The sequence below is a fragment of the Heloderma suspectum genome, chromosome 1 (assembly GCF_057233095.1).
Source record: "Heloderma suspectum isolate Gila_16-S chromosome 1, 16-S_ref, whole genome shotgun sequence".
NCBI lineage: Eukaryota > Metazoa > Chordata > Lepidosauria > Squamata > Helodermatidae > Heloderma > Heloderma suspectum.
In genome coordinates this window covers 347,207,809-347,231,215 of record NC_139458.1, presented here as the reverse complement: position 1 = coordinate 347,231,215, position 23,407 = coordinate 347,207,809, and the positions used below count along the sequence as shown (strand labels likewise).

The following is a 23,407-nucleotide window of genomic DNA, read 5'->3' as shown; positions in this document are numbered from 1 at the left end:
CTCAGTCTTCTCCCAAAAGAGGGTCTATGACCCCCCTGGCAAAGGCAAAGTACAGGCTGAAGGGGCAGGATTGCAGCTTGAGATCGATAGGCATATGGTCAAGGAACACCTAATTACTTTGAATGGGTTGAAATCTCCAGGGCCAGATGAACTGCACCCTAGAGTAATAAAGGACCTGGCAGAAGAACTCCCAGAACCACTGTCTATTCTCTTTGAGAAATCATGGAGGATGAGTGAAGTGCCAGATGACTGGAGGAGGGCTAATGTCCCTATCTTCAAAAAGAGCACAAAGGAGGAACCTGGGAACTACAGACCAGTCAGTCTGACATCAATCCCTGGGAAAATTCTGGAGCAGATTATAAAGCAATCCGTCTGTAAGCACCTTGAAAACAATGCAGTGATTACTCGAAGCCAACATGGATTTGTCAAGAACAAGTCCTGCCAGACGAAGCTGATCTCATTTTTTGATCAAGTCACCTCCCTCGTGGACCGTGGGAATGCTGTAGCCATAATATACCTCAACTTCAGCAAAGCTTTCGACAAAGTGCCCCTGATGAGCAAACTAGCTCAAAGTGGGCTAGATGAAACAACGATCCGGTGGATCCACAGTTGGCTACAGAATCGGACTCAAAGAGTGCTTATCAATGGGACCTTCTCAACCTGGGGAGAGGTAACGAGTGGGGTACCGCAGGGCTCAGTCCTGGGCCCAGTGCTCTTCAACATTTTTATTATGGACTTGGAGGAGGAGGTGCAGGGAATGCTGATCAAATTTGCAGATGACACAAAATTGGGAGGGATAGCTAATACTTTGGAAGACAGAAACAACATTCAAAGTGATCTGGATAGACTGGAGCGCTGGGCAGAAAACAACAGAATGACATTTAATAGGGATAAATGCCAAGTTCCGCACCTAGGAAAAAGAAACCAAATGCACGGTTACAAGATGGGCAATACTTGGCTCCAAAGGACTACAAATGAGAAGGATCTTGGAATTGTTGTCGATCACAAGCTGAATATGAGCCAACAGTGTGATGTGGCTGCAAAAAAGGCAAATGCTCTTTTGGGCTGCATTAATAGCATAGCTTCCAAATCCCGGGAAGTACTAGTTCCCCTCTATTCAGCACTGGTTAGGCCTCATCTGGAGTACTGTGTCCAGTTCTGGGCACCACACTTTAAGAAGGATGCAGACAAACTGGAGAGGGTTCAGAGGAGGGCAACAAAGATGATCAGGGGACTGGAAACAAAGCCCTATGAGGAGAGACTGGAAGAACTGGGCCTGTTTAGCCTTGAGAAGAGAAGACTGAGGGGAGATATGATAGTGCTCTTCAAGTACTTGAACGGTTGACACAGAGAGGAAGGCCAGGATCTCTTTTTGATCATCCCAGAGTGCAGGACATGGAATAATGGGCTCAAGTTACAGGAAGCCAGATTCCGGCTGAACATCAGGAAAAACCGCCTGACTGTTAGAGCAATACGAGAATGGAACCAATTCCCTGGGGAGGTGGTGGGCTGCCCCACACTGGAGGCATTCAAGACGAGGCTGGACAGCCATCTGTCAGGGATGCTCTGACTTGGATTCCTGCACTGAGCAGGGGGTTGGACTCGATGGCCTTCTAGGCCCCTTCCAACCCTACTATTCTATGCTTCTATGATCCCCCATATAAAACACCCCTCGGGTTGCAGCAGAGGTCCGTCTAGCTCAATTCCCCCTTCAGACCACCTCGCGCTCCCTTGGCTCGCATGAAGACGCGCTGCGCGTTTTCCACGCGGAACAAGACGTGGATCGTTAGGAAAAGCATGAACTATTCTCTGTGCTGCTACCTTTTATTAGGAGGAGGCGGCGGCGGACACGCTACCTCTGCCCAATCCCACAACGGCTAAAAAGGCTTAGATTTCTCCATCGGTTTCTATGGGCAGGACTCACTCACTTCTGGCCTCGGGGACACCGCAAAATGGTGTCCAGGGTCAACCCGGAAGCGAGACCCTGCGCGTGTGTCTATAGCAAGCGAGTCTATAACAAGCGTTTGCCCGTCGGTACCTTGTGGGGGCAGCGCAAGGCATGTCGGGATTGTCGGGGCGTTTCCTTCCGGAGCGACGAAGGCACTCACGGGGGCGGGAAGGCGACTGCGGAGGCGTCATGGCCGTGCTGCTGGAAACCACGCTGGGCGATCTGGTGGTCGACTTGTACACAGAGGAGAGGCCTAGAGGTGAGGGAAGGCTCCGGCGGCGTGTGGGCGGGCTCTAGCCAGGAGACGTCTGGACAGGTCTCTGCGAAAGGGTTTTGCTCCAGCGCTCCCTTTCTGGCTTTTAAGAGCTGCAAGGCAGGGAGAAATGGAGCTGGCTAAGCGTTCTCCGTCACCGAGTTTCTGGGCAGTCGGAGGCTGTACCAGTGGGACTTCTGCCTGACGTGCAGCAGAGCAGGACCGGCCCAGAGGTTATCGGTTAGACTGTACAACCTGGGAGGTTCTCCTCCCCCTGCCCAAGGTTCCTGGCAATGTTGCATTGGATGCTAGGAACGAGCATTGGATGCTAGGATCGAGCATAGGGCATCTGCCCCTGCAAGTACTGTTTCGCCCATAAGACTAGACTGCCTGGGTTGACTGTGCAGCAATCCCGGACCTTAAAGTGCAACATAACGTTGCCACCTGCCCCGCCCCCCCGCATGCACACTTGCACTTTTGCTTTATTAGTCAGGCTGCTGTGCCTTTAGTAGCACTTTGCTATCCGTAGATTAAGCAGCTGACGGTTTTTCTCACTACTTATCTATAGAAAAGCGTTACATGCTAAATCTCTATATGTTGGGCTGCTGTTAAAGGCACCAGGGCAGAGCCAATTTCAAAAGATGATAACTTGAATACAGTGGGTTGGATCCAAGATCTACCTTCTCCGGATGAAAGGGTTCTGCTCACTGAAGGTACCTCCACCTGATTTTGGGGATCCCCCACACTGCAGCTCACCCCATTCAGCATGGTCCCCCACCACTGAACACTTTTCAGAGGGCTGCTGTAGGGAGGAGGAGGTGGGGAAGTCTGCTTTCATCCTCTCAGTTGCATGTGCCTAAATCTGGATACACCCTAATGTCTCCTGACATTTCTGGAGCAGTGTTGGGGAGTGTGTGGCTTTCCAGCTGCTGTTGGACTGCAACTCCCATCAGCCCTAGCCAGCATAACTTATGAGGGGTGATGGGAGTTGCAGTCCAACAGTATTTGGATGGCCAGAGGTTCCCCATCTCTGTTTTAAAGTGAGGAGAGCTGAAGTGCGAACATGTCAGAAAGTTACACTATCTGACCTGAAAAACTTCTCTGTCCCCACCTCCAGCTCTGCTTACCTGAAATAATTGCATATTCATTCCATTTATGCAGGTCTCCCCTATCCTCCTTTGGTAGTTTCCACTGCATTGAATTTTAGAATGTAAGCTCCTAAGGCAGGGACCTGGCTTTTTCTACTCTGTAAAGCACCATATGCGTTAATGGTATTATAATGAAAAGAATAATATGGGAACAGGCTGTGTTAGGTTTTTTAGCATTGAAGGGAAGGCATTCTGTATATACTCAAGTGCGCTCTCCTGTATCATCACACCACATATTCCTGGTTCACATTAAGGGAACAATGGTTTCAAGGAAGTGGGCTGGTGACTTCAAATTAAGCCCTGCCCCTTAGAGAGGATATTCCCGTCCGATAGGGTTTGCTGAGCACAGTAGGCAGTTTTGTTATTTTCTTCCAAGTTAGTACTCTGAACATACTTGCATTGTTAATTCACTCAAAACAGTTTCTTTATACTGACATTTGAATTAAGGGTTGTCTAGCCTGGATGTTCACTTTCTGTAGTCCTCTTGGAAAGTTTAATGGCATCCCATTTGCCTCCAATAGCCATTTTTTCAGACTATTTTTTGGTCGACTTTTAAAAGGGGGTAGTGTACTGTTTTTATAAGGCAAAATGCATAGTCTGTTTCAGTTGTCTTAAATTTCTTGCAGCTTGTCTGAATTTTCTAAAGCTCTGCAAAATCAAGTACTACAATTACTGCCTTATACATAATATACAGGTAAGTGTTTGGGGTGTCTCCCCCCACACACAGTTTTTCCCTCCTGAACATTTAAAGCACAATTTTAAAAGTGTATGTTGTGTGAGAGATAAGTAAATAGGATTTGCCTGGGCACAAGTCCTCTCTCCAGCCATAGTCAGTGTGTGCCCCTTTCAGATCATTTCTTCATCTGTAAAATAGGAATCATAGCAGTATAATCTGCTGCATACAATTGTGAGGACAAACACAAAGAAGATTGTAAAACCCTTTGCAAAATAATGCTATCTAAGGGCGCAATCCTATGTGGGTTTAGACAGAAAAAGTCCTATAATTCCCATTGTCCCTCCAGCCAGCAATGATGGCTGGGGCATGCTGGGAATTGTAGGACTTTTTTCTGTCTAAACCTGCATAGGATTGCACCCTAAATGATTATAATGATAAATAATATTAAATTATTTTATGTGTGTCTTGCATTGCTTCAGAGAGATTTCATCATTCAAACTGGAGACCCCCAGGGGACTGGCCGTGGAGGCGAATCCATTTTTTGGTGAGTGTTATTTAGGCTTCGATCCTATGTACACTTAGCTGGAAGTGAGTCCTTTTAAACAGTGGGAAGTATGCCCTACTAAACATTGGCATTGGATTGGGCTGGTTTATTGAAGTAAGGTCCAGTTGGAAGACTAATATGTAATACATTGTCCATCTCATGTCTCTTCCTGAACATGGGAGCCTTCTGTGTACTTGATCAATTATTTCAGTTCCACTAACTTATTTAGTTGTAGTCATCCAACTGCTGGTTCCACCCAAGTGTCATTAATTGCATGAGGGCTTGTATGTGAGAAGTACTTAGGAGGAATTATGTCTTATAGTTTCACTTTATTTTAGTTCCTTTCAAAATTAAGTTAGCAACAGGTAGAAGTGTATCCAACCCAGAATATTTTGAGATTGTGAACAAATAACAGATTTGTTGCTTATTGCAGCGCAGTTATTAAGAAATTAACTGAAAATGTTGATGATCATGTGATTCACAAGAACGTGTAATTGTAAATGCTCTCATTAATCCACCTGATTTTATATCTCATGGAGGTAGAATTCAGCATTTGTGCAATTTTATAACTGTTGTTGACTTGTTTGTTTCAGCAAATTGTATGGAGATCAAGCTAGGTTTTTTGAAGCAGAAAAAGTGCCAAGAATTAAACACAAGAAAAGGGGGACGTTGTCAATGGTAAACAATGGCAGTGATCAGCATGGATCTCAGGTCAGTCAACATCACTGGAAAAGTCTTGCCAGAACTTTGGGATAAGGGAATGGTGAAAGTCTGCCATTGGTGCTACAGAGAATGAAAATTGTGGTCTGGTAGGATATAACACCCATGCAGGTGGCAAACTTTCAACAGGTTAAAACGCCTGATCAAACAATAACAAAAATTCCATGATCATATTCTCTATGGCTTTTCTGGTGACAGATGAAGATACAGTAATTTTTATATACGAGGTAGGTTAGGCTGAGAGATAGTAACTGGCCGAAGGTCTCTCAGTGAGCTTCATGGCTGAGTGGGGATTTGAGGAATTCGAAGGATAATTTCAGAGGAAGGAACAGAGGTCTCCCAGTAGCACCTTCTGGAACCTGCCCTCTAGGGAAGAGCGGAACCACCACACGTGTTGTCTCCAATGCCTAATCCCAAGAGGAGGTTCAGAAGGTGTCATGGCTGATGTAATCAAAAGCTGCTATGGATAGTAAACACATCTCAAATAAAACGTCCTGAAATACATGAAGATTCCCACCATTCTATTACTCTAAATAGTTTTTCTGCCTTGTCTTTTAGTTTCTAATTACTACAGGAGATAATTTGGATTACCTCGATGGTGTACATACAGTGTTTGGTGAAGTAACAGAAGGCATGGATGTATTGGGGAAAATTAATGAAGCCTTCGTTGACAAAGATTTTGTTCCATATCAAGACATCAGGTTTGACTGTCTTCTCTATTTTACAATAAAAGTAGCAAGATATAAGAAGATCCCTGCTGGGTCAGACCAGAGGTCCATCTAGTCCAACATGCTACAGTGGTCTGCTGGAGGCTTCTGGGAAGTCCACAAGCAGGCCATAGAAGGCTGTTGCCTCCCAGCAACTCACATTCAGTATTGACTGCCTCTCGCCCTAGACATGTCTTCTGGCATCATGCCTAACACTTTTTGACAGACCTATCCTCCATGAACACATCTCTCAAAGTCTTAAACGAGTGGCTGTTACCATATTCTGTGGCAGTGAATTCTGTAAATTGCTGCATGTAGTACATTCTTTTGTCTGTCCTGAACTTACTGCTGATCAGTTTCATTGGGTGTCTACTGGTTCTTGGATATTTCTGTACATACCTGTAGTGGAACAATCTCATGAACTGGGTAAAAAAGGGTTTTAGCCAAGATAATCTCTCTGTAATCAAATGTTGTACTAGGATTTGAACCCTCTTCAACAGACACCTGCTCACATGGTCTTGGGGAACTGTGTAACAGCCCTGGGCTGTACAGTAACATTCTGTTCACTGCCTGCTCGGACAGTATGAGGCTTGACGTGCAGCCCTGGCAACTGATCTGACTATCTCATTCATAAATTCTGATTATCCTCCAGTGTGATTTATCTGACTACTGGTGGGTGTGTTTTGATATAGCAACAAATGCATATGCCTCAAATAAAATGCCACGTGATAGCAACTTGAATTTACCCTTTACTTACTGCATTTCCTGTTTAGGATAAACCATACAGTGATTTTAGATGATCCATATGATGACCCCCCTGGTTTGGCAATACCAGATCGTTCTCCAGAGCCCACAAAAGAGCAGCTGGATGTGAGTGTTGCTTTTAACTTCTTGTAATATTGGAGGCGGGGGGATCGGTACAGGAGGATTATCAGAAAATAGATGAATATCCCCCCCAACGCCCCCTTCAGTTCTTGCCATGGTGCCAGTTCAATACAAGCAAAAAGAAAAGGAGGGTGACACCAAGAAATGGGAGGAAAGCAAAAAGTGAATCTTTCAAAGAGTGCCAGCTAAAAAATGTATTGCTGAATAAATAATTCCAGCCGTGTTTTGACTCTTCCTTAGCAATAGTAATATGTTTTCTCCAGTTTCCACAGAGTGTTTTTTGAGAGTTCTAACTCCCAAGAAGGACGTTTCCTAGAGAGGAATTCACCTTTTTTCTGCCTTCCTCCCAATTCAGTAACAGCAGAAGAAAAACTTCTGATACTTTGGTTAGGGATTCGCTAATGTCCACGTTGGACTGGGAATAATTGTGATGTGGAAGAACTAATATTTTCAAGAAGAAAAATGTAAGCAGGCAGATTAAGTGTAATTTCAGAGCGTTTCTCCCATTAGTTTTTGGAATGCATGGCTACCGACACCTCTGCTTGCCAAAACATGAAGGTGTAATACAGGAAGTGTAACACACACAACTGCGTATTTTCCAGAGAAGGCACAAAGTTTGACTAAAGATCACAATAAGGTACAAACAACAAGTATCTTCATTGGGAAAGTGAAGATAAATGCTATTCAGGCCACATTATGTAAGTGTGCATCTTAAGGCAGAGATGCGTTTGCCTGGACCTCCAAAAAGATACATGACTATCAACCTGGAATTAGAAATACACTGCTTTCTACCTCATAGGTGGATGTGAATCCCCCCCCCCCCCCCCCGCTTTCAAAACAAGCAAGGAAAATGGGAAGAATCATTGCTGTATTCATTATGGGGATGGGAGGAATAAGGGTCATCCTGAAATTCATGCGGTAAAGAGAAAAATAACATTTAACTGTTATCACTGTTACCTAGAAGGTACATTATTCCTGAAAAAATCTAAAACAGTGCTAATTGCTTACATTCTATTGCAATTTAATATCAATAGAGTTTAGGCTACAAACCTGTCCCCAGTGCTTTGTAGGTATCTGATTAAAATGAGGCTCAGTTTTATTTATAGGATTCTGAAGTGCATCTTTATGGCTACCAATGTGCCTTTTAAGTAAATTGGTACATTTTCAATAATGTTGGTTTCATTTCAGCTGTTTATTCAGTATTTATTATCACAAATGGATTGAAAGAACAACAAGGGGCAGTATCCAGCTGTGACGTTCTGCTAACACAAATGACATTGCACTAGCAGAAACTAGATTCTGAACTATATGGAAGAAGAGACTGTAACAAAGGCTGAGCTTGCACAACATGACAATCCAACCTGCAAAATAAGCCATGCAGCGTGGGTTCTCGTCCGAACAACCCACGGTGAGCCCGACAGATAATCAGGCTTACTGTGGGTTGTTCTCCCCCTCGTTCCCTCTCAGTCCTCCTGCCAGCCCCAGCAGGTATCCTGGGGACTTGGCGACAGAACCCATCTTGTCTCCTGCCAAGTCCCCCTCACCGTGGGAATCGCAACCCTTTGGGGTGCCCTGCTAAGAATCCCCACTTGCCCGAGTCCCTAATATGTGTGCTTCATAGAGAAGTACAAACCGCCCCCTTTTTCACCTTTCTGCATTAGCCACAGCTATGTTTGACAGCTATCAAAAGGACCTATCAAAGGTTGCTGCAGTTAGTGCAAACAGGAGGGAAAAGTGGGATGGCATGGCAACCTCTGTGGAAAAGAGTTTCTGTGAGAAAGACCACATGCCACTGTGGGTTGAACGACCCCTAGATCAAGCCATGGGTTGTTAGGGTGGCTTGTGGTCCACGCACAAGCCAACCTGCAGGAATAGGTCCAGGTTTGCATGACAGCCCACCATGGCTTGTCACCCACAATGAGTTTTTGTGTCTTGCAAATCCAATCTAAATCTAATACGTTTGCGCAACTGAAAGATTTAAGCAGAGATCTGCTAGCACTATCTGAGTTTGCATAATGGCACTGTTGGATACTGCCCACTGTTCACTGGCTAAATATTAAATAACTGTATTTTTAATGTAAGACAGAGTGGGAGAATAGGAGCTGATGAGGAAATTGATGACTTCAAAGGAAGATCTGTTGATGAAGTGGAAGAGATTCTGGCAGAAAAAGAGGCTAAAACTAAGGCTATACTTTTGGAAATGGTAAGTATAGTTTATTTACCAAAGATGTGCATATGCTTCAGATGTGCATCTGCTTTAGGAGAGTTTAAATAATGCAGGTGCTACACTGCATCTGATGTGCTCAGGATTGCGTGTTAAATCTAGATGCCTGTTTAAATTCTGACTGTGTGGCAAACCTTTTGTCTCTTAAAAACAAATAGCTTATCTTGTAACAGGATGTAAAGATAAATGAGGGGTTTTATGCATGCTAAAAATGTTGTGTACGTTAAACGTAGAATTTCTTGCCCAGGTCTGATTAAGGAGATCCACATGCATCAACAGGCTTCAGCATATGTATCACTTGCTGGATCAGGTACTGTGATCCACTTGAAAGTACTCTACCCTTGCAGGTGTAAATCAGATGCACATCCAAATCTGCAATTCATTTTACTAGATAGCTTCATTGAAGAGGGGTTGTACTGTGGACTAGGCCCCCAATACTATTCCCCAAAGTGGATCATTCTGCCACTGACAGACATCCAGCTCCATCCACCACTGCCATCCAACTCCAAGGTTGTGGTGAAGCTGGAAGTAACCACATAATAGGATACCATATGTGTATTGCCTAAACATGTGTGTTAAAGCAGTGGCCCTTAACAGCTGTAACTGCCTGGCATCTTGGAGCTTGATTGAACATGGAAAGCCCTTAACACAACATGTTAAACTGGAAGGTTTTTTGTTAATTGATTAACTTTAAGATGACAGTCTTCCAGCACTTTATCACTTAGAATCTGAAAGCAATGAAAGCTAAGAGGCCATAGAACAGAGATTTTTCACCTTTTGCATCCTTAAAGCTTCAGTATAATTATGAGTGGCTCTCATGTTCATTGCACATTTCTCCTAACCTTCCTTTAAAAATGTGTGTGTGATGCAAACACACGTGTCTTCATGTGAATTGCTGGAGAATCTGTATAAAATGGGACTAAAATCCTCTCGTATCATGTTTGTACTTCAGGTTGGAGACTTGCCTGATGCAGATATCAAACCACCTGAAAATGTTCTTTTTGTCTGCAAACTTAATCCCGTGACAACTGATGAAGACCTTGAAATCATATTTTCCCGATTTGGGTCAATAAAAAGGTAATCATAGAACATCTGCACAAGAAAAAGAAGTTAACTACTCTTAAAAAAAACCTTCTATCCCTAGATTGTCTGTTTACATTTATTTCAGTCATACATCTTCTGTTTAATTTCTAAGCCAGCCAAAGATTAACAAGCCTAAACAGAGGAAGTTGGTACTGGTAGCTTGGAGTTGGGAATGTTGCCTTGGATGGATCAAGGTACCTAACGTTCACCATCTGTGGCAAAAGCAATGTAGCGAAGACGAACTCATATGTTGTTGTTTTGCAGAGGCATTTTTTCTCCTCTGTGGACTCCTTTTTGCTGGACACATTTTCTTCCTTTTCTTTCCTCCCTCTTTTCTTATTTACCTTTGAGATTTAAATGTTACCTCTTTTAGTCTACTCAATTTTAGTGGGAAAAATTGTGGTATCAGACAAGAGTGCAAACTGACCTCTTGCTAGTGAACCATTGAACAGACTTCAACTTCCAGCAAGAGGTTATAACTGTAGAATGTAACACCTTCCTTTTCCATCCCAAATGGTTGTGCTCATGAAGCAGGAAATACAATTATGTGTTTTGGTACAAGTAGTAACGTGGAGATATATTTAAAGCTTAGTATACTTTCTGTTCAGTATTTTCAGGCTAATTCCTATTATCTTTGCTGACTCCTATAGTTTAGCTTAACTAACTCGTATTAGTTTCCCAACCCGCAAGTCATGTCTGAAAATTAGCATGAGAGTACTGATTACACACAACACTGTGAGACAAATGGCTACTGTCTGGAATTTCTTAATACACACATTTTTGTCAATTCGTGTTATCCAAGCTGTGCTTCCATATTGCATCTTTTATGGCTTATTAAAGAGCTCCGTCACCAGATTGTGATGTAGCAAGAGCTCCTTTATTTCTGATTTTAGGCCATGATGAGACAACTAATATGAAATGATCCACATGAATGGATGCAGGGCTGTTTTCCTGAAGTACTCTTAGGGTGCAATCCTATGCGTGTTTAGACAGAAAAAAGTCCTACAATTCCCAGACATGCTGGCTGGGGCATGTAGGACTTTTTTCTGACTAATCCTTAAGGAGGCTTCTGAGCCATTTTAAATGTTAACATTGTCTGTCAAACAGTCCTTGTTACCCTACAATTTCCAGAAGAAACTGTTGTGCTAATCTTTCAGTTGTGAAGTGATTCGAGATTGGAAGACGAGTGAATCCCTCTGCTATGCTTTCATTGAATTTGAAAAGGTATGTGGCCTTGAAAATACGCTGTAGCTTGTTTCTATATTGGCTGAATAGGAAGATAATGTTAAGTGTGTGTGCACTACCTGGTTGGTTTTTTTTTTGCATTTTTTTTATAAACCACCTTACCCAGAAGAACTAAGGCAGACCATGACATTCAAAACATTCAGTACAAAAACTCCACACTATTCTGTAATAAAACATCTTAATTATGACCTTTAGTCAAGTATTTTCTGATTGAATCCAGACTGGTGTATTGGATACAATGTAGTGCTTATCTGGGAAGACCCAGATCCAAATGTCTGCTCCTCTGTGGATGCGTTTCTGTGGCTTCTAGGAAGTCATGGTGGATGATCAGCCTCACAAGGATCTTATGCTGATTAGCGAGCAATGCTATGCCCACCAAACATTTTTATTTTATATTTTTATTTTCACTTTGTCCTTTTAAAAATCCACCTTTTAAATGTTTTATGAGGAAATGGAATGTGGTAGAATGATGGGGAGCAGGTACTGAATGTTTCTCTTTCCTGTAGCTCATGCAAATGTTGTCGAACATACATTGAAAACTTCAATAACATAAATAACAAAAAAGCTTCTTTTAAATTCCTCTAGTAAATGATATTGTAGAACAATAGTGATATTCTGTCTGGAGGGTAGATATTATTGTTGCATACAGAAATACAGGACCTTTGAAAATCTGCATGAGGATGTGGCTGAAATGCCCTGGGATTTCCTGGTTGTATAGACAGACCACTGCCTTTTCAGACAATAGCCCTTAAGGAACGTCTGGGTTTCCATTATGCAAGGAAGACCCAGAAAATACTGAAATACTTAGTAACTTGATGCTGAACTTTTATATTGAAGTAAATATCTGTCATGATAGATGGAGCATAAGAAGAGCCGTGCTGGATCAGACCAAAGGCCTGTCTAGTCCAGCACTGGTTCCTGCAGTGACTAACTAGATGTCTCCAAAGCATGGGTTTGGTAGCACAGGAAGTTCTAGCACTTTATGGACCTTCATGCTAGTGAAAATTCTTCTCATTCATATGCTGGCTTCAGTAGATGATTATTTAAACTTAATTTTCTAATTTTAACTTTACCTTTCCTTAAAATGTGTCCCAGGAGGAAGATTGTGAGAAAGCCTACTTTAAGATGGATAACGTATTAATAGATGACAGGCGAATACATGTGGATTTTAGCCAGTCTGTTGCAAAGATTAAATGGAAAGGAAAAGGTAAGTTACATTTTACGCTTTATAATTCCTTTATTATAACATCCTACATGATAGACGTTGTCAGTTGTGCTTTAGGAGAGCATACAGGCATCTGCTTTTAATGCAGGTATTGGTCAAATCTGGGTTCGCAGGTTATGAAATGTGTTCTCTTCACTGTTGGCATCCTCTAAAGGCATGTGCCCTACCTCTCCAAGTGGGTAGTATCTAGTATTTGTGCTGATGGAGAATATTAAGCTGGCTAGATAAAATGCATGTTGGCATGGTGGGAGCAGCTTCTCTCACAGCAGCAGGGCCAGTGGTGGAGCTGACAAGCGACTGGCATGGGATGGAGGTGCAACTGCCTCTGTTCTCTGCAGACTCCTCTGTCAATCCCAGTGCCTGAGTTTCTTTCAGGACTTGGGGGCGCAATGTGCATTGTAAGTGAATGTTTCTTAAACTCTTTGAACTGGCCAAAAGACTGTGCATTGAGACTCATGGACATACCCAACAGTTCAGACTACCTGCTTGGCAGGTGAGCATGTGGAGGTGTTCTGGTGTGCAGTTGTGCATGTTCTGCTGCTGTACCTAAGAATGTTGATCCAGGCAAAGAGAGATTAGAGATTGTTGTCTCTTCCTGATTCTAAATAAACAGATTTCAGTTAAACATTAGAAACCTAGCAATAAGAGTTGCTTGGCAGTGCAACAGACTGCGTCCGGAGGTGGTAGGCTCCCCTTCACTGGAGGTATTTAAGCACAGGTTGCACAGCCATCTGTCAGGTATGCTGTAGCTGCATCCTGCATTGGGCAGGGGGTTCACTAGAAGACCTCCAAGATCCTTTACAACTCTGTGATTCTTTCCCTCAACCCACTGTCTTATTTGGCAAGGGCTGCCTCACTGCTCTAAGCATTATGGGACAGGAAGTGAGTTGTTTCTCCTTCCAGTTAACTTGAAACCTCAGCTGTACTAAATATTTGGCCACTTGTATTGACATGCCAGCTTGAACCATAAGATGGCAGCACATACCTGAAGGTACCAACGCCTGCTTTTAAGCAGTGGGGTTTTTTTGCAGTGACTATAGTGAAATGTTTTAAAAAGTGTTAAATGTTACTATTACAAAATTAGAAAATGAAATTATTCTGCTGTCAAATGCACAGTCTGAATTAAGTATGGAACATTTGTTAGTCAAACTCCAACTCAACTGTAGCCCTGCCACACTGATACGATACCATCGTACTCTTCTTGAAAGTGGGTGATGCTCTGTCGAGCCGCTATTGGCTTAGAGAGGATGTGCACGGCATCTATTCTAGTAGTTCACGATCCCGATTGGTAATTGATTTTACTGTAGGATCATCCTTGAAGAGGCAGAATTGGGATGGTAAGCCCACATTCATAGGCAGTCTGCTTGCAGCCTTCCTTCTGCAACTGCCAGCCTCTGCTAGGAGGTAAGGAAAAAAGGAGAGAAGACAGGCCAGGTGAGGAGGGCTGGTTCTCATCTTGCCTCCATGGGGAGATATTGGAGAGGTGCACATGCAAGAGTGGTGAAGACGAGAATCTTACCTGCCTTCTACACGTGGACTCTTCTTGTTGCTAGGGGGGCAGTTGCAGCAAGAATCCAGACGAACTCAGGGTCACAGCACTTGAGGAGCTAGATGCTGATCTCATTGTTAGGGCAACTATACTGCTGCCCTCTGGCAGAAGAAGGGAGGACCTTGATATTCCTGAAACCTTGATATTCCACTGAGCCCCACTTAATTAGGATCCTCAGAGAAATGGCTCAATTTGTCTGATATGAGTATAGTACACACAAGGATTTCTATGCTCATATCTGACAAAATGAGCTATTTAACTGGGGATAGATAGATAGATAGATAGATAGATAGATAGATACTGCAGTTGATTTGTTTTAGTGTTGATTTTACAGAAATAGCTGCTCTGTCAAATCTTGCTGCAAGATTGATAGACTTGCCTTCATTACAAAACTGATGTTGGGTTTTCTCTAATATGGGTTCTGACTTTGTGCCCTATTTACATTCAAGTTCAATATAAGTGTCAATGCTAATTTATCTCGCTTCTTGTAAACAGGTGGGAAGTATACCAAGGATGATTTCAAAGAGTATGAAAAGGATCGTGACAAAACTTCTAAATTAAGCCTGAAGGAGAGGGCAAAGCCGAAACAAGAGTATCCTTAGCAACTAAACAATTGTATATCTTGTTATTTAACAAATAGTATTATTGTTATGATTTACAAAGAAAAATGTTTTTATTGGAATGAAAAGCCTACAATACCTTTCAGAACATTCAGAATGCATTTCTAATTCATTGAAATAATTTCTCCACCAACATAAAGATAAAATGTTTTTAAAATGTGGGTGAGTTCCTAATAAACCTGCCATCCTGACTGTAAAAATATGTTATCTTCATGTTGATGGATAGATTTTGTAAGGATTTACATTCTATTGTATAATTTCACTATTTTCTTGGGGCTTGTAGTTTTGGTATGTAAATTCCCTTGCTACATAATTGTGTGTATGTGTGTGTGCACGCACGCACGCATACACCTATAGAATTGTAAGTGTTTAAGTCTAAGTTGGATTTAGAAAATGCACAGAATACACTGGAAAATCAATTTTCTACAAGTGTTTCTCATTCCTTGCCCAAACACAGGAACCTCAGCTTGATGTCTGTTAGGCCAAATTGAAATGTTATGCACTGAGCAGTTTCTTTCCTCCAGCTGTGGTTGGAAGCCGAAGTGGATGACACTGGAAAAAATGTTTCTGTGTAGTGGGGGCTCCACACCACAATTCCTACCGTTTGTAGTCTGCTTCCCATGTGAATTGAGCAGATCGTGTGGTAAGTGTTTTCACCAATGCTGCATCTCTCTCAGGCCTGATGAACCTCAGCATGGATGGTATTACTGGACAACCTGTATGAACCTCATAGGAAAACAATTCTAAGTGCGGTGATGTGGAGTCTCACACCATCACCAGGCAGAAGCATCTCTCAGCAGCTATCATGCCCTGCTAATAATGTTTGCATGAAAAAAAATAGAAAATTTGGCAGTAGTTCTGATTATACAGGCATGTATACACTGGATGATTTAAATATTGTCCAGTTAGAATATGCATGTTCACTAGCTTTATCTTGGGAAAAATAATTGCAGAGATGGACTAAAGTGGACCGTTTTGTTTCTTGGCTTCATTCTCCAGGATCTAATTCATTTCTGTTTATGCTAGAGAGTGCTGCAAAGGCATTGATTCCTTTGAACTATACTGGCCATCTTGTTGAAACAGTTTCTATTTTGGTGGTGTTCTCCTCCCTGCTGCTGTCTTTTGGCATCTGAAATGACCAAATTCCAGTCTTTCCCTAACTGACTGCTGTAGCTTGAAATATGATCTTGTGTTGGAGGATGAAGAGGAAGAAACCAAAACAAGTCACAGGCACTCTGATAAAAAGAAAAAGAAACGTCACCATTCAGATGACACTGATGAGGATGAGAAGAGGACCAAAAAATCTAAGGTACTAGGCTCACCATTTCAGTTTAACAGCATGTTTTAATGGTTTATTGCTGTGTAAAGGAAACAGCAGGTAGAATAGGGTGGATGTTTTTACCAGTCTGCATAAAAGCATCTTGTAGTCCATACATGCCAGACATGTTATGAAATGCTCCAACAAACATTTTGCCATTACCTACTCAAACATTACCCTAATCCTGGCTGCATTTCCTTAGCCAAGAGCTGATTCCTTCTTTTGCTACTTTCATGTGTGCTTAACTTTCCACATCTTGCTGATCATTTATGCTTGCTTCCCAACCCCTTACCTTTACAGAACCCTCATTGGTTCCTTCAAGCAGTTCTGTTATCCTGCAAAGATGCTCTTGGTCTCTGCTTTCTTCCTTTCAAGAGCTCCGCACAGCCACTCCCCTTTGAAAGCTTCAACTGCATAAATGTCAGCCTTCCTCTTACACAACAAGCTGGGAGGAGCACATATGTGTCAGAGTGCTGCTGTTGTCGGAGTGCCACCTGGCACTTGCCACTTTCTACAGTGAATGTATAGTTTAGCTTATTGATTGCACAGTTTGTTGAGATCTCCATAAACCGCACTTTTTGAAGGTGCCTGCATGATACCAGTAAATATTTTAGTCTTGTATCTTCCCTTTGAGGAGAAAGTGGGTGACCTGACATTTGCATGTCAAACAGTGTGAATTACTCAGCTGCACTCAGGATTGGAGCCCAGATCTTCATGTTGCAGTATGGTCAGGATCTCAGTTTGTGGCCTTGTCTCCATTCTTCATCTACACAGTGGGAATACCCATCTGTATTAGAAGACCAAGATAAGAAATGTTGCCTATGCTGCACCAGAGCGTGCTCATAAAATGGAAATAAATAGCATTACTTCTGATAGACAGGAAAAAGCTGGTCCTAAGCGAAGAAACTAGCTTAAGTGACCTTTAAAAAAAATAGTTCTGCTCTATTAAATTTTGCTATACCATAACAATACATAGTGTTCTCAAAAAGCACCAGATATCTTGACTGTGTCCATTCCACCCCATTAGGGATTATTACAGATGCTTGGCTGCCCTGTGACATCACAAACACAGATCCAGGTGACTAGTTTGCAGAGGCAGTGAAGGCGTGGCTTCTGAAAACTCTCCAGCTGAGAGGAAACTGCTGCTGGGCTAGATAACCTGGTGGCCGAAATAGTGCTCTGAGGACAAAAGGAAGTTGTTCCTCCAACCTGCTGTGCCTTCCAGGGCTGCCATAAGCTATATTATTATTATTAAATTTATTAATCGCCCATCTGGCTGGTCACCGAGCCACTATATTACTTGTTTTCCACTTTTGTTCTGGTATTCATTACATGCCTTCTGACTTTTTTGTTCATGATGTTTTGATACTTCTATGCTGTACTGTGTACCTTTTTTTGCAGGTTTTGACTGACTATTTCAAGTAGGTTACTTTTTTTAAATCATTGGTCTATGGTTGGTTGGGTTCTTCAGTCTACAGTGCAAAAAGCTGTTGATTTTTGACCTGGGACTGTGGGTAATATTAGTAATTTTGATTTGATGCAGAACTTTCATTTTGACGTATGTTGAAAGCAGAAAATTACATTTTTACCCACCCCAATTTTCTATGCATTTTTACTTGTTGTGTATGGTATATTTTTTTAGTATAATTTAGGAACTTTAAGTGTAAAGGCCCTGCCCTTTTTTCTACTTAATCCCATGTACAACAGAAGTGAAAACCTAAACCTGCTTCAGAGGGGTAAATATTACATAAAACTGGCATTAGACTGCATGAATACAGTGATGCACACGCATCTCACAAAAGATAAGAGATGGAGAAATTGTGATAGGGAAAACCCATGACTGTGTAAGAGAAGGATGAGTTAACCATTTGTATGTTTTGGAAATTACCCATTATACAACTTTCAAAACTTTCAGGTCAAAAACAGAAGGCTGATGTAAACAATTCAGTTCAGCAAGAAATTAATGATAATGGGTTGTATCCAAAAGTGGCGTAAGTGGAAGGCTGAGCTTTTCCTGCAGCCCCTAAAAAGCCACCCCAGAGGGCTGTTCTGAACATCATGGAATGTGTTGCACAGGGAGAATCCAAATCTGGCAGCACAATCTTGCACGAGTGGCATTCCCTGTACAGCCCCCTGCAACAAAGCCAGTCCTCTTCAGAAGAGCCCCTCAACCCCCCAGAGAGGTGTTTTGGAGCCGGAGGAGGAAGATAGGTTGCACAAGTGGCCTTAAACAGATTACAGAAAATTAATGCTAGCTCACTAGTCAACAAGGCCTGTGTTTTTTACATACCTCTTGAAAACTGAATGTTTTCTGTAATTGAAAGTGACCTTTTATGTACCAATGTCTGCTTTTCCTTCTTTATACCAAGAAGGTTATAAAGATTATTCTTACAGAGTAATCCAATGGAAAGGAACTGTGGTTTCCTTAGGCCTGTCAAGCTCTCTCACCCAGAGCAGAAGATTGGGGGGGGGGGGTGGAATTTCATACATACCCCTTTTCTACATAGTTGTCATTTTATTTTTCCTCCCATTGGTTTCAACGGGGGGGGGGGGGATGCCAGTTCCAGGGCTGGGATAGCTTTTTCTTTTGGCAGAGGCATTTTGGAAGGACAGGAGATCCCCTGATCTGCCCCAGACATACCCCTTTCCCCCTTATCTTTTTCAGAGCAGGGATGGTCACCACAGTGAGGAAGGCTCCAGCGGCAAACATACTTCTCTGGTTGCAGAAAGGGCTGTCTGCAGTACCCAGTGGCCTCTCAGCCACCCTCTCTGGGAGTTAGGGTTGCTCCCTTAAAACAAGCAAAGCCTGTTTTAAATACATGCACTTTATATAGCTACGTTGGCTAATATTTAAAATTATGGAGGGCAGCAGTAACTATTTTAGATACTACCCCAAACTAGTTTACTTTTCAGTGTAAAAGGGTGAATTCTGTGGAGCAGTTCAAAGTTTTCCCCGTTTTTTACATTTTGGAATGGATAGGGCTCCTCCTGCAGTTTCTGCTGTTAGAGATGTGTAGCATATAATGTCACGTCAGTTACATTTTGATCCATTTTCTTATGCTAAATTGACTATGGGACAATCCAGATCTAAAAATTGGTAAGAGAAGTTTTGTGGCAGACGTGGACAGAAAAGGCAATTTTTTACTTTAATCAACCGGTGGCTGCTGCTGGTGCTGAGTTCTTGTCATTCTCTTGTGTGCCAAATACAATCTGCCAGCTGTGGATGAACAGAGATGCTTGCAGTCTCAGTATTTGTTCGTATCTAGCTTTGGCCTGGTCACTTTTACAGCATTAGAGTCTCCATCATTATCAGAAGCACGTATTGAGGCTGGCGAGACAAAGCAACCCACGATCCACATCTACGAATACTTGTTACTGGTGAATAAATACAATATGCAGGTTCTAAGGAGGAATAGAATAGGGAACGAGATTGTCCCATTTTGCCTAATCAATGGATTGCCATTTTGGCAACTATAGTTGTTGCATCTGTAGATCTTAGATTGTGTCTTATTCAACAGAAACGTTTGTTTCATGTCTATTGGGTGCCGCACATCTCTTTAATAAGTGTTTGTCTAATTTGGCTACTTGCTGACAGTGCAGTTCAGCTAATGCTTTTTTTAAACGTATGTTTTGGCAATGTCCAGTAGTTGCTTCTTATTTGGAGGAGATTATACAGATACATTTTGTACCGGAACAGTCTTTAATATTCGTTGAGGTACATGCTCTTTTAAATTATCTACCTGCTTCTTGGACATTAACAAATGGTCAATGTAAATCGATTTTCTGTGCTCTTTTGACAGCTAAAACTGATATAACACTGGAAGGATAAATGCTCACTTCCTATAATGCAGTGGATTGAGGACCTTACAACACTTTCAGTATTTGAACAGGTGGTGTATAGATGCCACCTTCAAATGGATACTTATTTGGATATCTGGTCCACTTTTGTTGACACTTGTGTATAATTACTAGAAATTTGTATTTTCATATATATATATATATATGTATTTCATATGTATTCATTGATATGGATATATACAATTCAAAAAGAAAAATATTTTGGAAAAGAAGTTTTCTTGAGGGTTTCTGGTTTTGTTCAGGAGCTTCACATCACTAATAAAGAAACTTCCATTATACTTTTGTAGAATTAACTGATTCCTCGTTTTTCCAGGAGACTTCAGTAAAACCTGTAAGCTTGACATACTACTTTTCAGTTAATTGGTACATATCCATCACCTAGGACCAACATGGAAACAACTAGTCATAACGTGAAGAATTAAGTGCCATTCTTACCCTCATTCTAATCCGTGCAAACCTTTGTTGTACAGGTAATTATATTTCTCCACATTTTTTGTGACAGGACCCGGACCGAAGGCACAAAGAAGAAGGCAGCCGAGAGAAAAGAAAAAGTGACAAGCACGGAAGACATCAGAGCCGCAGTCGCAGCCAGTCTCGGGACAGAGACAACCGCTACAGAAAGTCCAAAGACAAACACCACGAGGAGTCCTGGGGAAGGGAACAGGAAGAAAAGAGGAAAGCCAGAAGCCCCAAGAAGTCCAGAGATAAGGAAAAGTCCAAATACAGATGAACAAGGATTAAGAAACTCCTCCCCAGGATTTCTGTGCCACTGAGAAATCCCCCCCCCAAGGCTTCAGGTCTCCTCTTGGGACTTCTGGTCCTGGGACTCCATCAGAAGACTCCTTATAGCAGTCTTCTCCCACTCGGTGCCCTCCAGATGTGTTGGACTACAAGTCCCTTCATGCCAAGCATGGTCGTGCTGCCTGGGGTTATGAGAGTTCTCCCAACACATTTGGAGGGCACCAGGTTGGGGATGGCTGCCTTACAGCGTGGAGAGTAGTAGAATTCTGACTGTTTAAAGTTAAAACATGTTTTTTATTTGTGAATTTTACTGAGGCAGAATGGAGGGTTTCAAGCCACGGCAAAACATTGCGCACAAAGCTGCAGCATTTTTATTATAAACACCACCCACCACTACCACCAAAAAAGAACCTACCTAATGTCAGCGCTTAACTGTAGAAAGCATTGTCTAGGCATTATTCTGTCAACTATTAACGGGTATTTTACACGTGTTGAATTTCATACTCTCTCACCTCTTTGTAAGACACTGCATATGGCCTAAGAGCATACGATTACATGTGATGAAAGATCTGTTTGTTTTGCCATGGGAACCTGCTACAAGCTGGGGCTTCCTGTTGCATGTGTTGAAACAGTGTTACATGTGTTCATCACGTATGACAGTGTACTGTAGACAGATTTGATTTCCTATACAGAAGTGACACCTGAGTAGGGATCCATCATGTGTGAAATGGCTGTTTATTCTGTTGCTGAAATGTTGCTGTAAATTCTAGTAAAGGGAGTTACTTTATAATACAGCATTCATAATTCAGAATCAGGTTTATGTTTTTATTACACCTGCTCATTACTTAATGGAGTTTTCTATATAAAAACAGCTTCGGCTACTCTGTAGTTATTGCAGTGTAAGTAATATCTCCAAACAATCCAAAATTGGGAATTGAAGTTTCATTGGTACTTTACACAGTGGTAGAAGAGAATCCTTTTGGCAAAAGCCACGTTACCCACAAAGAAGTAGCGCTGGTAGGATGTATGTCAATTGGAAAGGTGCAGTAGTGAGACAAAATCATGTCTTGTGGGTTTTTGGCTTAGTCCAAGAAAAAATCAGTGTATTACAATATTTCACAAACAATTCTGTGTGTTGTAATGCTGTAAACTCAGTGTAGAAACCATCAAGCACAGTATAGGAATATGCACTCGTTTAGGGCATTCCTACTCTTGCCTTCAAAATCTAACTATGCCTACCTTACTGAAGATTATTGACATATTGCTTTTTGACTGTAGGACTACATCTCTTGCGTTGGAAGAGTGGATCATTTGTTGCCTCGAGGAAATATACACAGTACCACCACAGAAAGGAAATGCCTATTAAACCACAAACCTAGATGTAATGTAGGGATGGACTGATTTCAGTTTTGCAGTATCTTAAGTTTTTAAAAACTAGACTCCCTGTGATCCACTGAATTTTAAAATTACAAAGCAATAATCTATACACAGGATCTCCTAATAGTTGTTTTAAATGATTTTCAGTAAGTATTCCTGCTTAAGAGCTTAAGGAGTTCCTTGCTGGATAAGGCTGAGACTTTTCAAAAGTTGCTGGAATTTCAAAATCCCAACAACTAGCAGGCGACTCCTGCCTATGCTTGAAATACAATACTGTTTTATATAATATTGAGATACATTGCCATTTTTGTGTGGAAAACGCTCCTGTAGTTTTTCATCTGAAAGTCATTCCTCCATATGGACTTTACATATGTGGGCAATTCTTTCATATTAAAGAAAGGAGTGAAAGCAAAATAGTTTGTAATGATCTAGATGCAGAAGTCATCAACCTCAGCTCAGCCAGAAACACACCCACTCATCCATGTACTCACTACTCAGCCATCTGGACTGCTTTAAATTCTCAAGTCGCTGAGCTTGAGAGTAGGAGAATTTCATTTATTTACTAAATTTATACTCTACCTTTCAGCCTAGCAGACTTGCAGATCACCTTACAACAAGATAAGATAATACAATTATTTTAGAATTAATGTTAAAACTGGAACAGACTAATCATAGTTTAGCAGCAAAAAGCCTTTGTCCTTCAACTTCCTTGTTAAACAGGTTGTTTTAGCCATGTGCTTAAATACCAGCAGCAAAGGGAACTGGTGCATCTCTTTTGAGAGGGATTTCCAAATCATATAAAATTACATGCTGCTTATGACAGCGAACCTAGCTTCTAATGTCCATGGGATTTGGGGTGAGAGAGGAAAGATTTTGTTCCAGACTACCGAAACGTTCATATTTTCATTTCCAGGTACCTTGTACAGTTCACAGCCAATAAAATATGGGTTCATCTAGCTGACCATTTGATTGCTTCTATTGTGTGCACTAAGCTCACAGGGCTTCTGGCATTTATTTTTCTAACTGCAGCGTGGTTGGGTAGTAAGAAAAGTGGTTTGTGGCCGGCACAAAAAAAGGACACATGCCAAAAGGTCACGCATTGCTAATCTCTCGATCACAGCATCCTGGAAAGTAGCACGTTCACCAACTAACTGAATTGAATGCTAGAACACAGGCTATAAAGGGGTCTGTGTGACATTAAAGTTTGAATATGCCTACACTAACAAGTGTTCAGCTCTATAAATATTATCTGTACTTATCGCCACATGCATATAGCCTTCTTTATG

The 23,407-nt window shown here is 41.8% G+C and overlaps 2 protein-coding genes across 4 annotated transcripts in view; one reads left to right on the top strand and one right to left on the bottom strand.

The window, feature by feature from the left end:
• GINM1 (glycosylated integral membrane protein 1) overlaps window positions 1–1,961 on the bottom strand; it is a 41,322-nt gene extending 39,361 nt beyond the window's left edge. For 2 of the 3 annotated variants that reach the window (XM_084827827.1, XM_084827824.1), the window contains exon 1: window positions 1,822–1,961. The gene's annotated coding sequence lies outside the window, so the exon portion shown is untranslated. The remainder of the gene's footprint in view (window positions 1–1,821) is intronic. The other variant, XM_084827825.1, reaches the window with a different exon arrangement.
• Window positions 1,962–2,088: 127 nt separating this feature from the next.
• Window positions 2,089–23,342, top strand: PPIL4 (peptidylprolyl isomerase like 4). Its single transcript, XM_084827816.1, has 13 exons — window positions 2,089–2,207; window positions 3,976–4,043; window positions 4,505–4,569; window positions 5,163–5,280; window positions 5,848–5,990; window positions 6,770–6,866; window positions 8,968–9,084; window positions 10,058–10,182; window positions 11,346–11,412; window positions 12,529–12,640; window positions 14,703–14,799; window positions 16,001–16,136; window positions 20,506–23,342. The coding sequence occupies exons 1-13, from the start codon at window positions 2,138–2,140 to the stop codon at window positions 20,731–20,733; spliced, it is 1,443 nt and encodes a 480-aa protein (XP_084683942.1). The 5' UTR covers window positions 2,089–2,137; the 3' UTR covers window positions 20,734–23,342.
• Window positions 23,343–23,407: the final 65 nt, after the last annotated feature.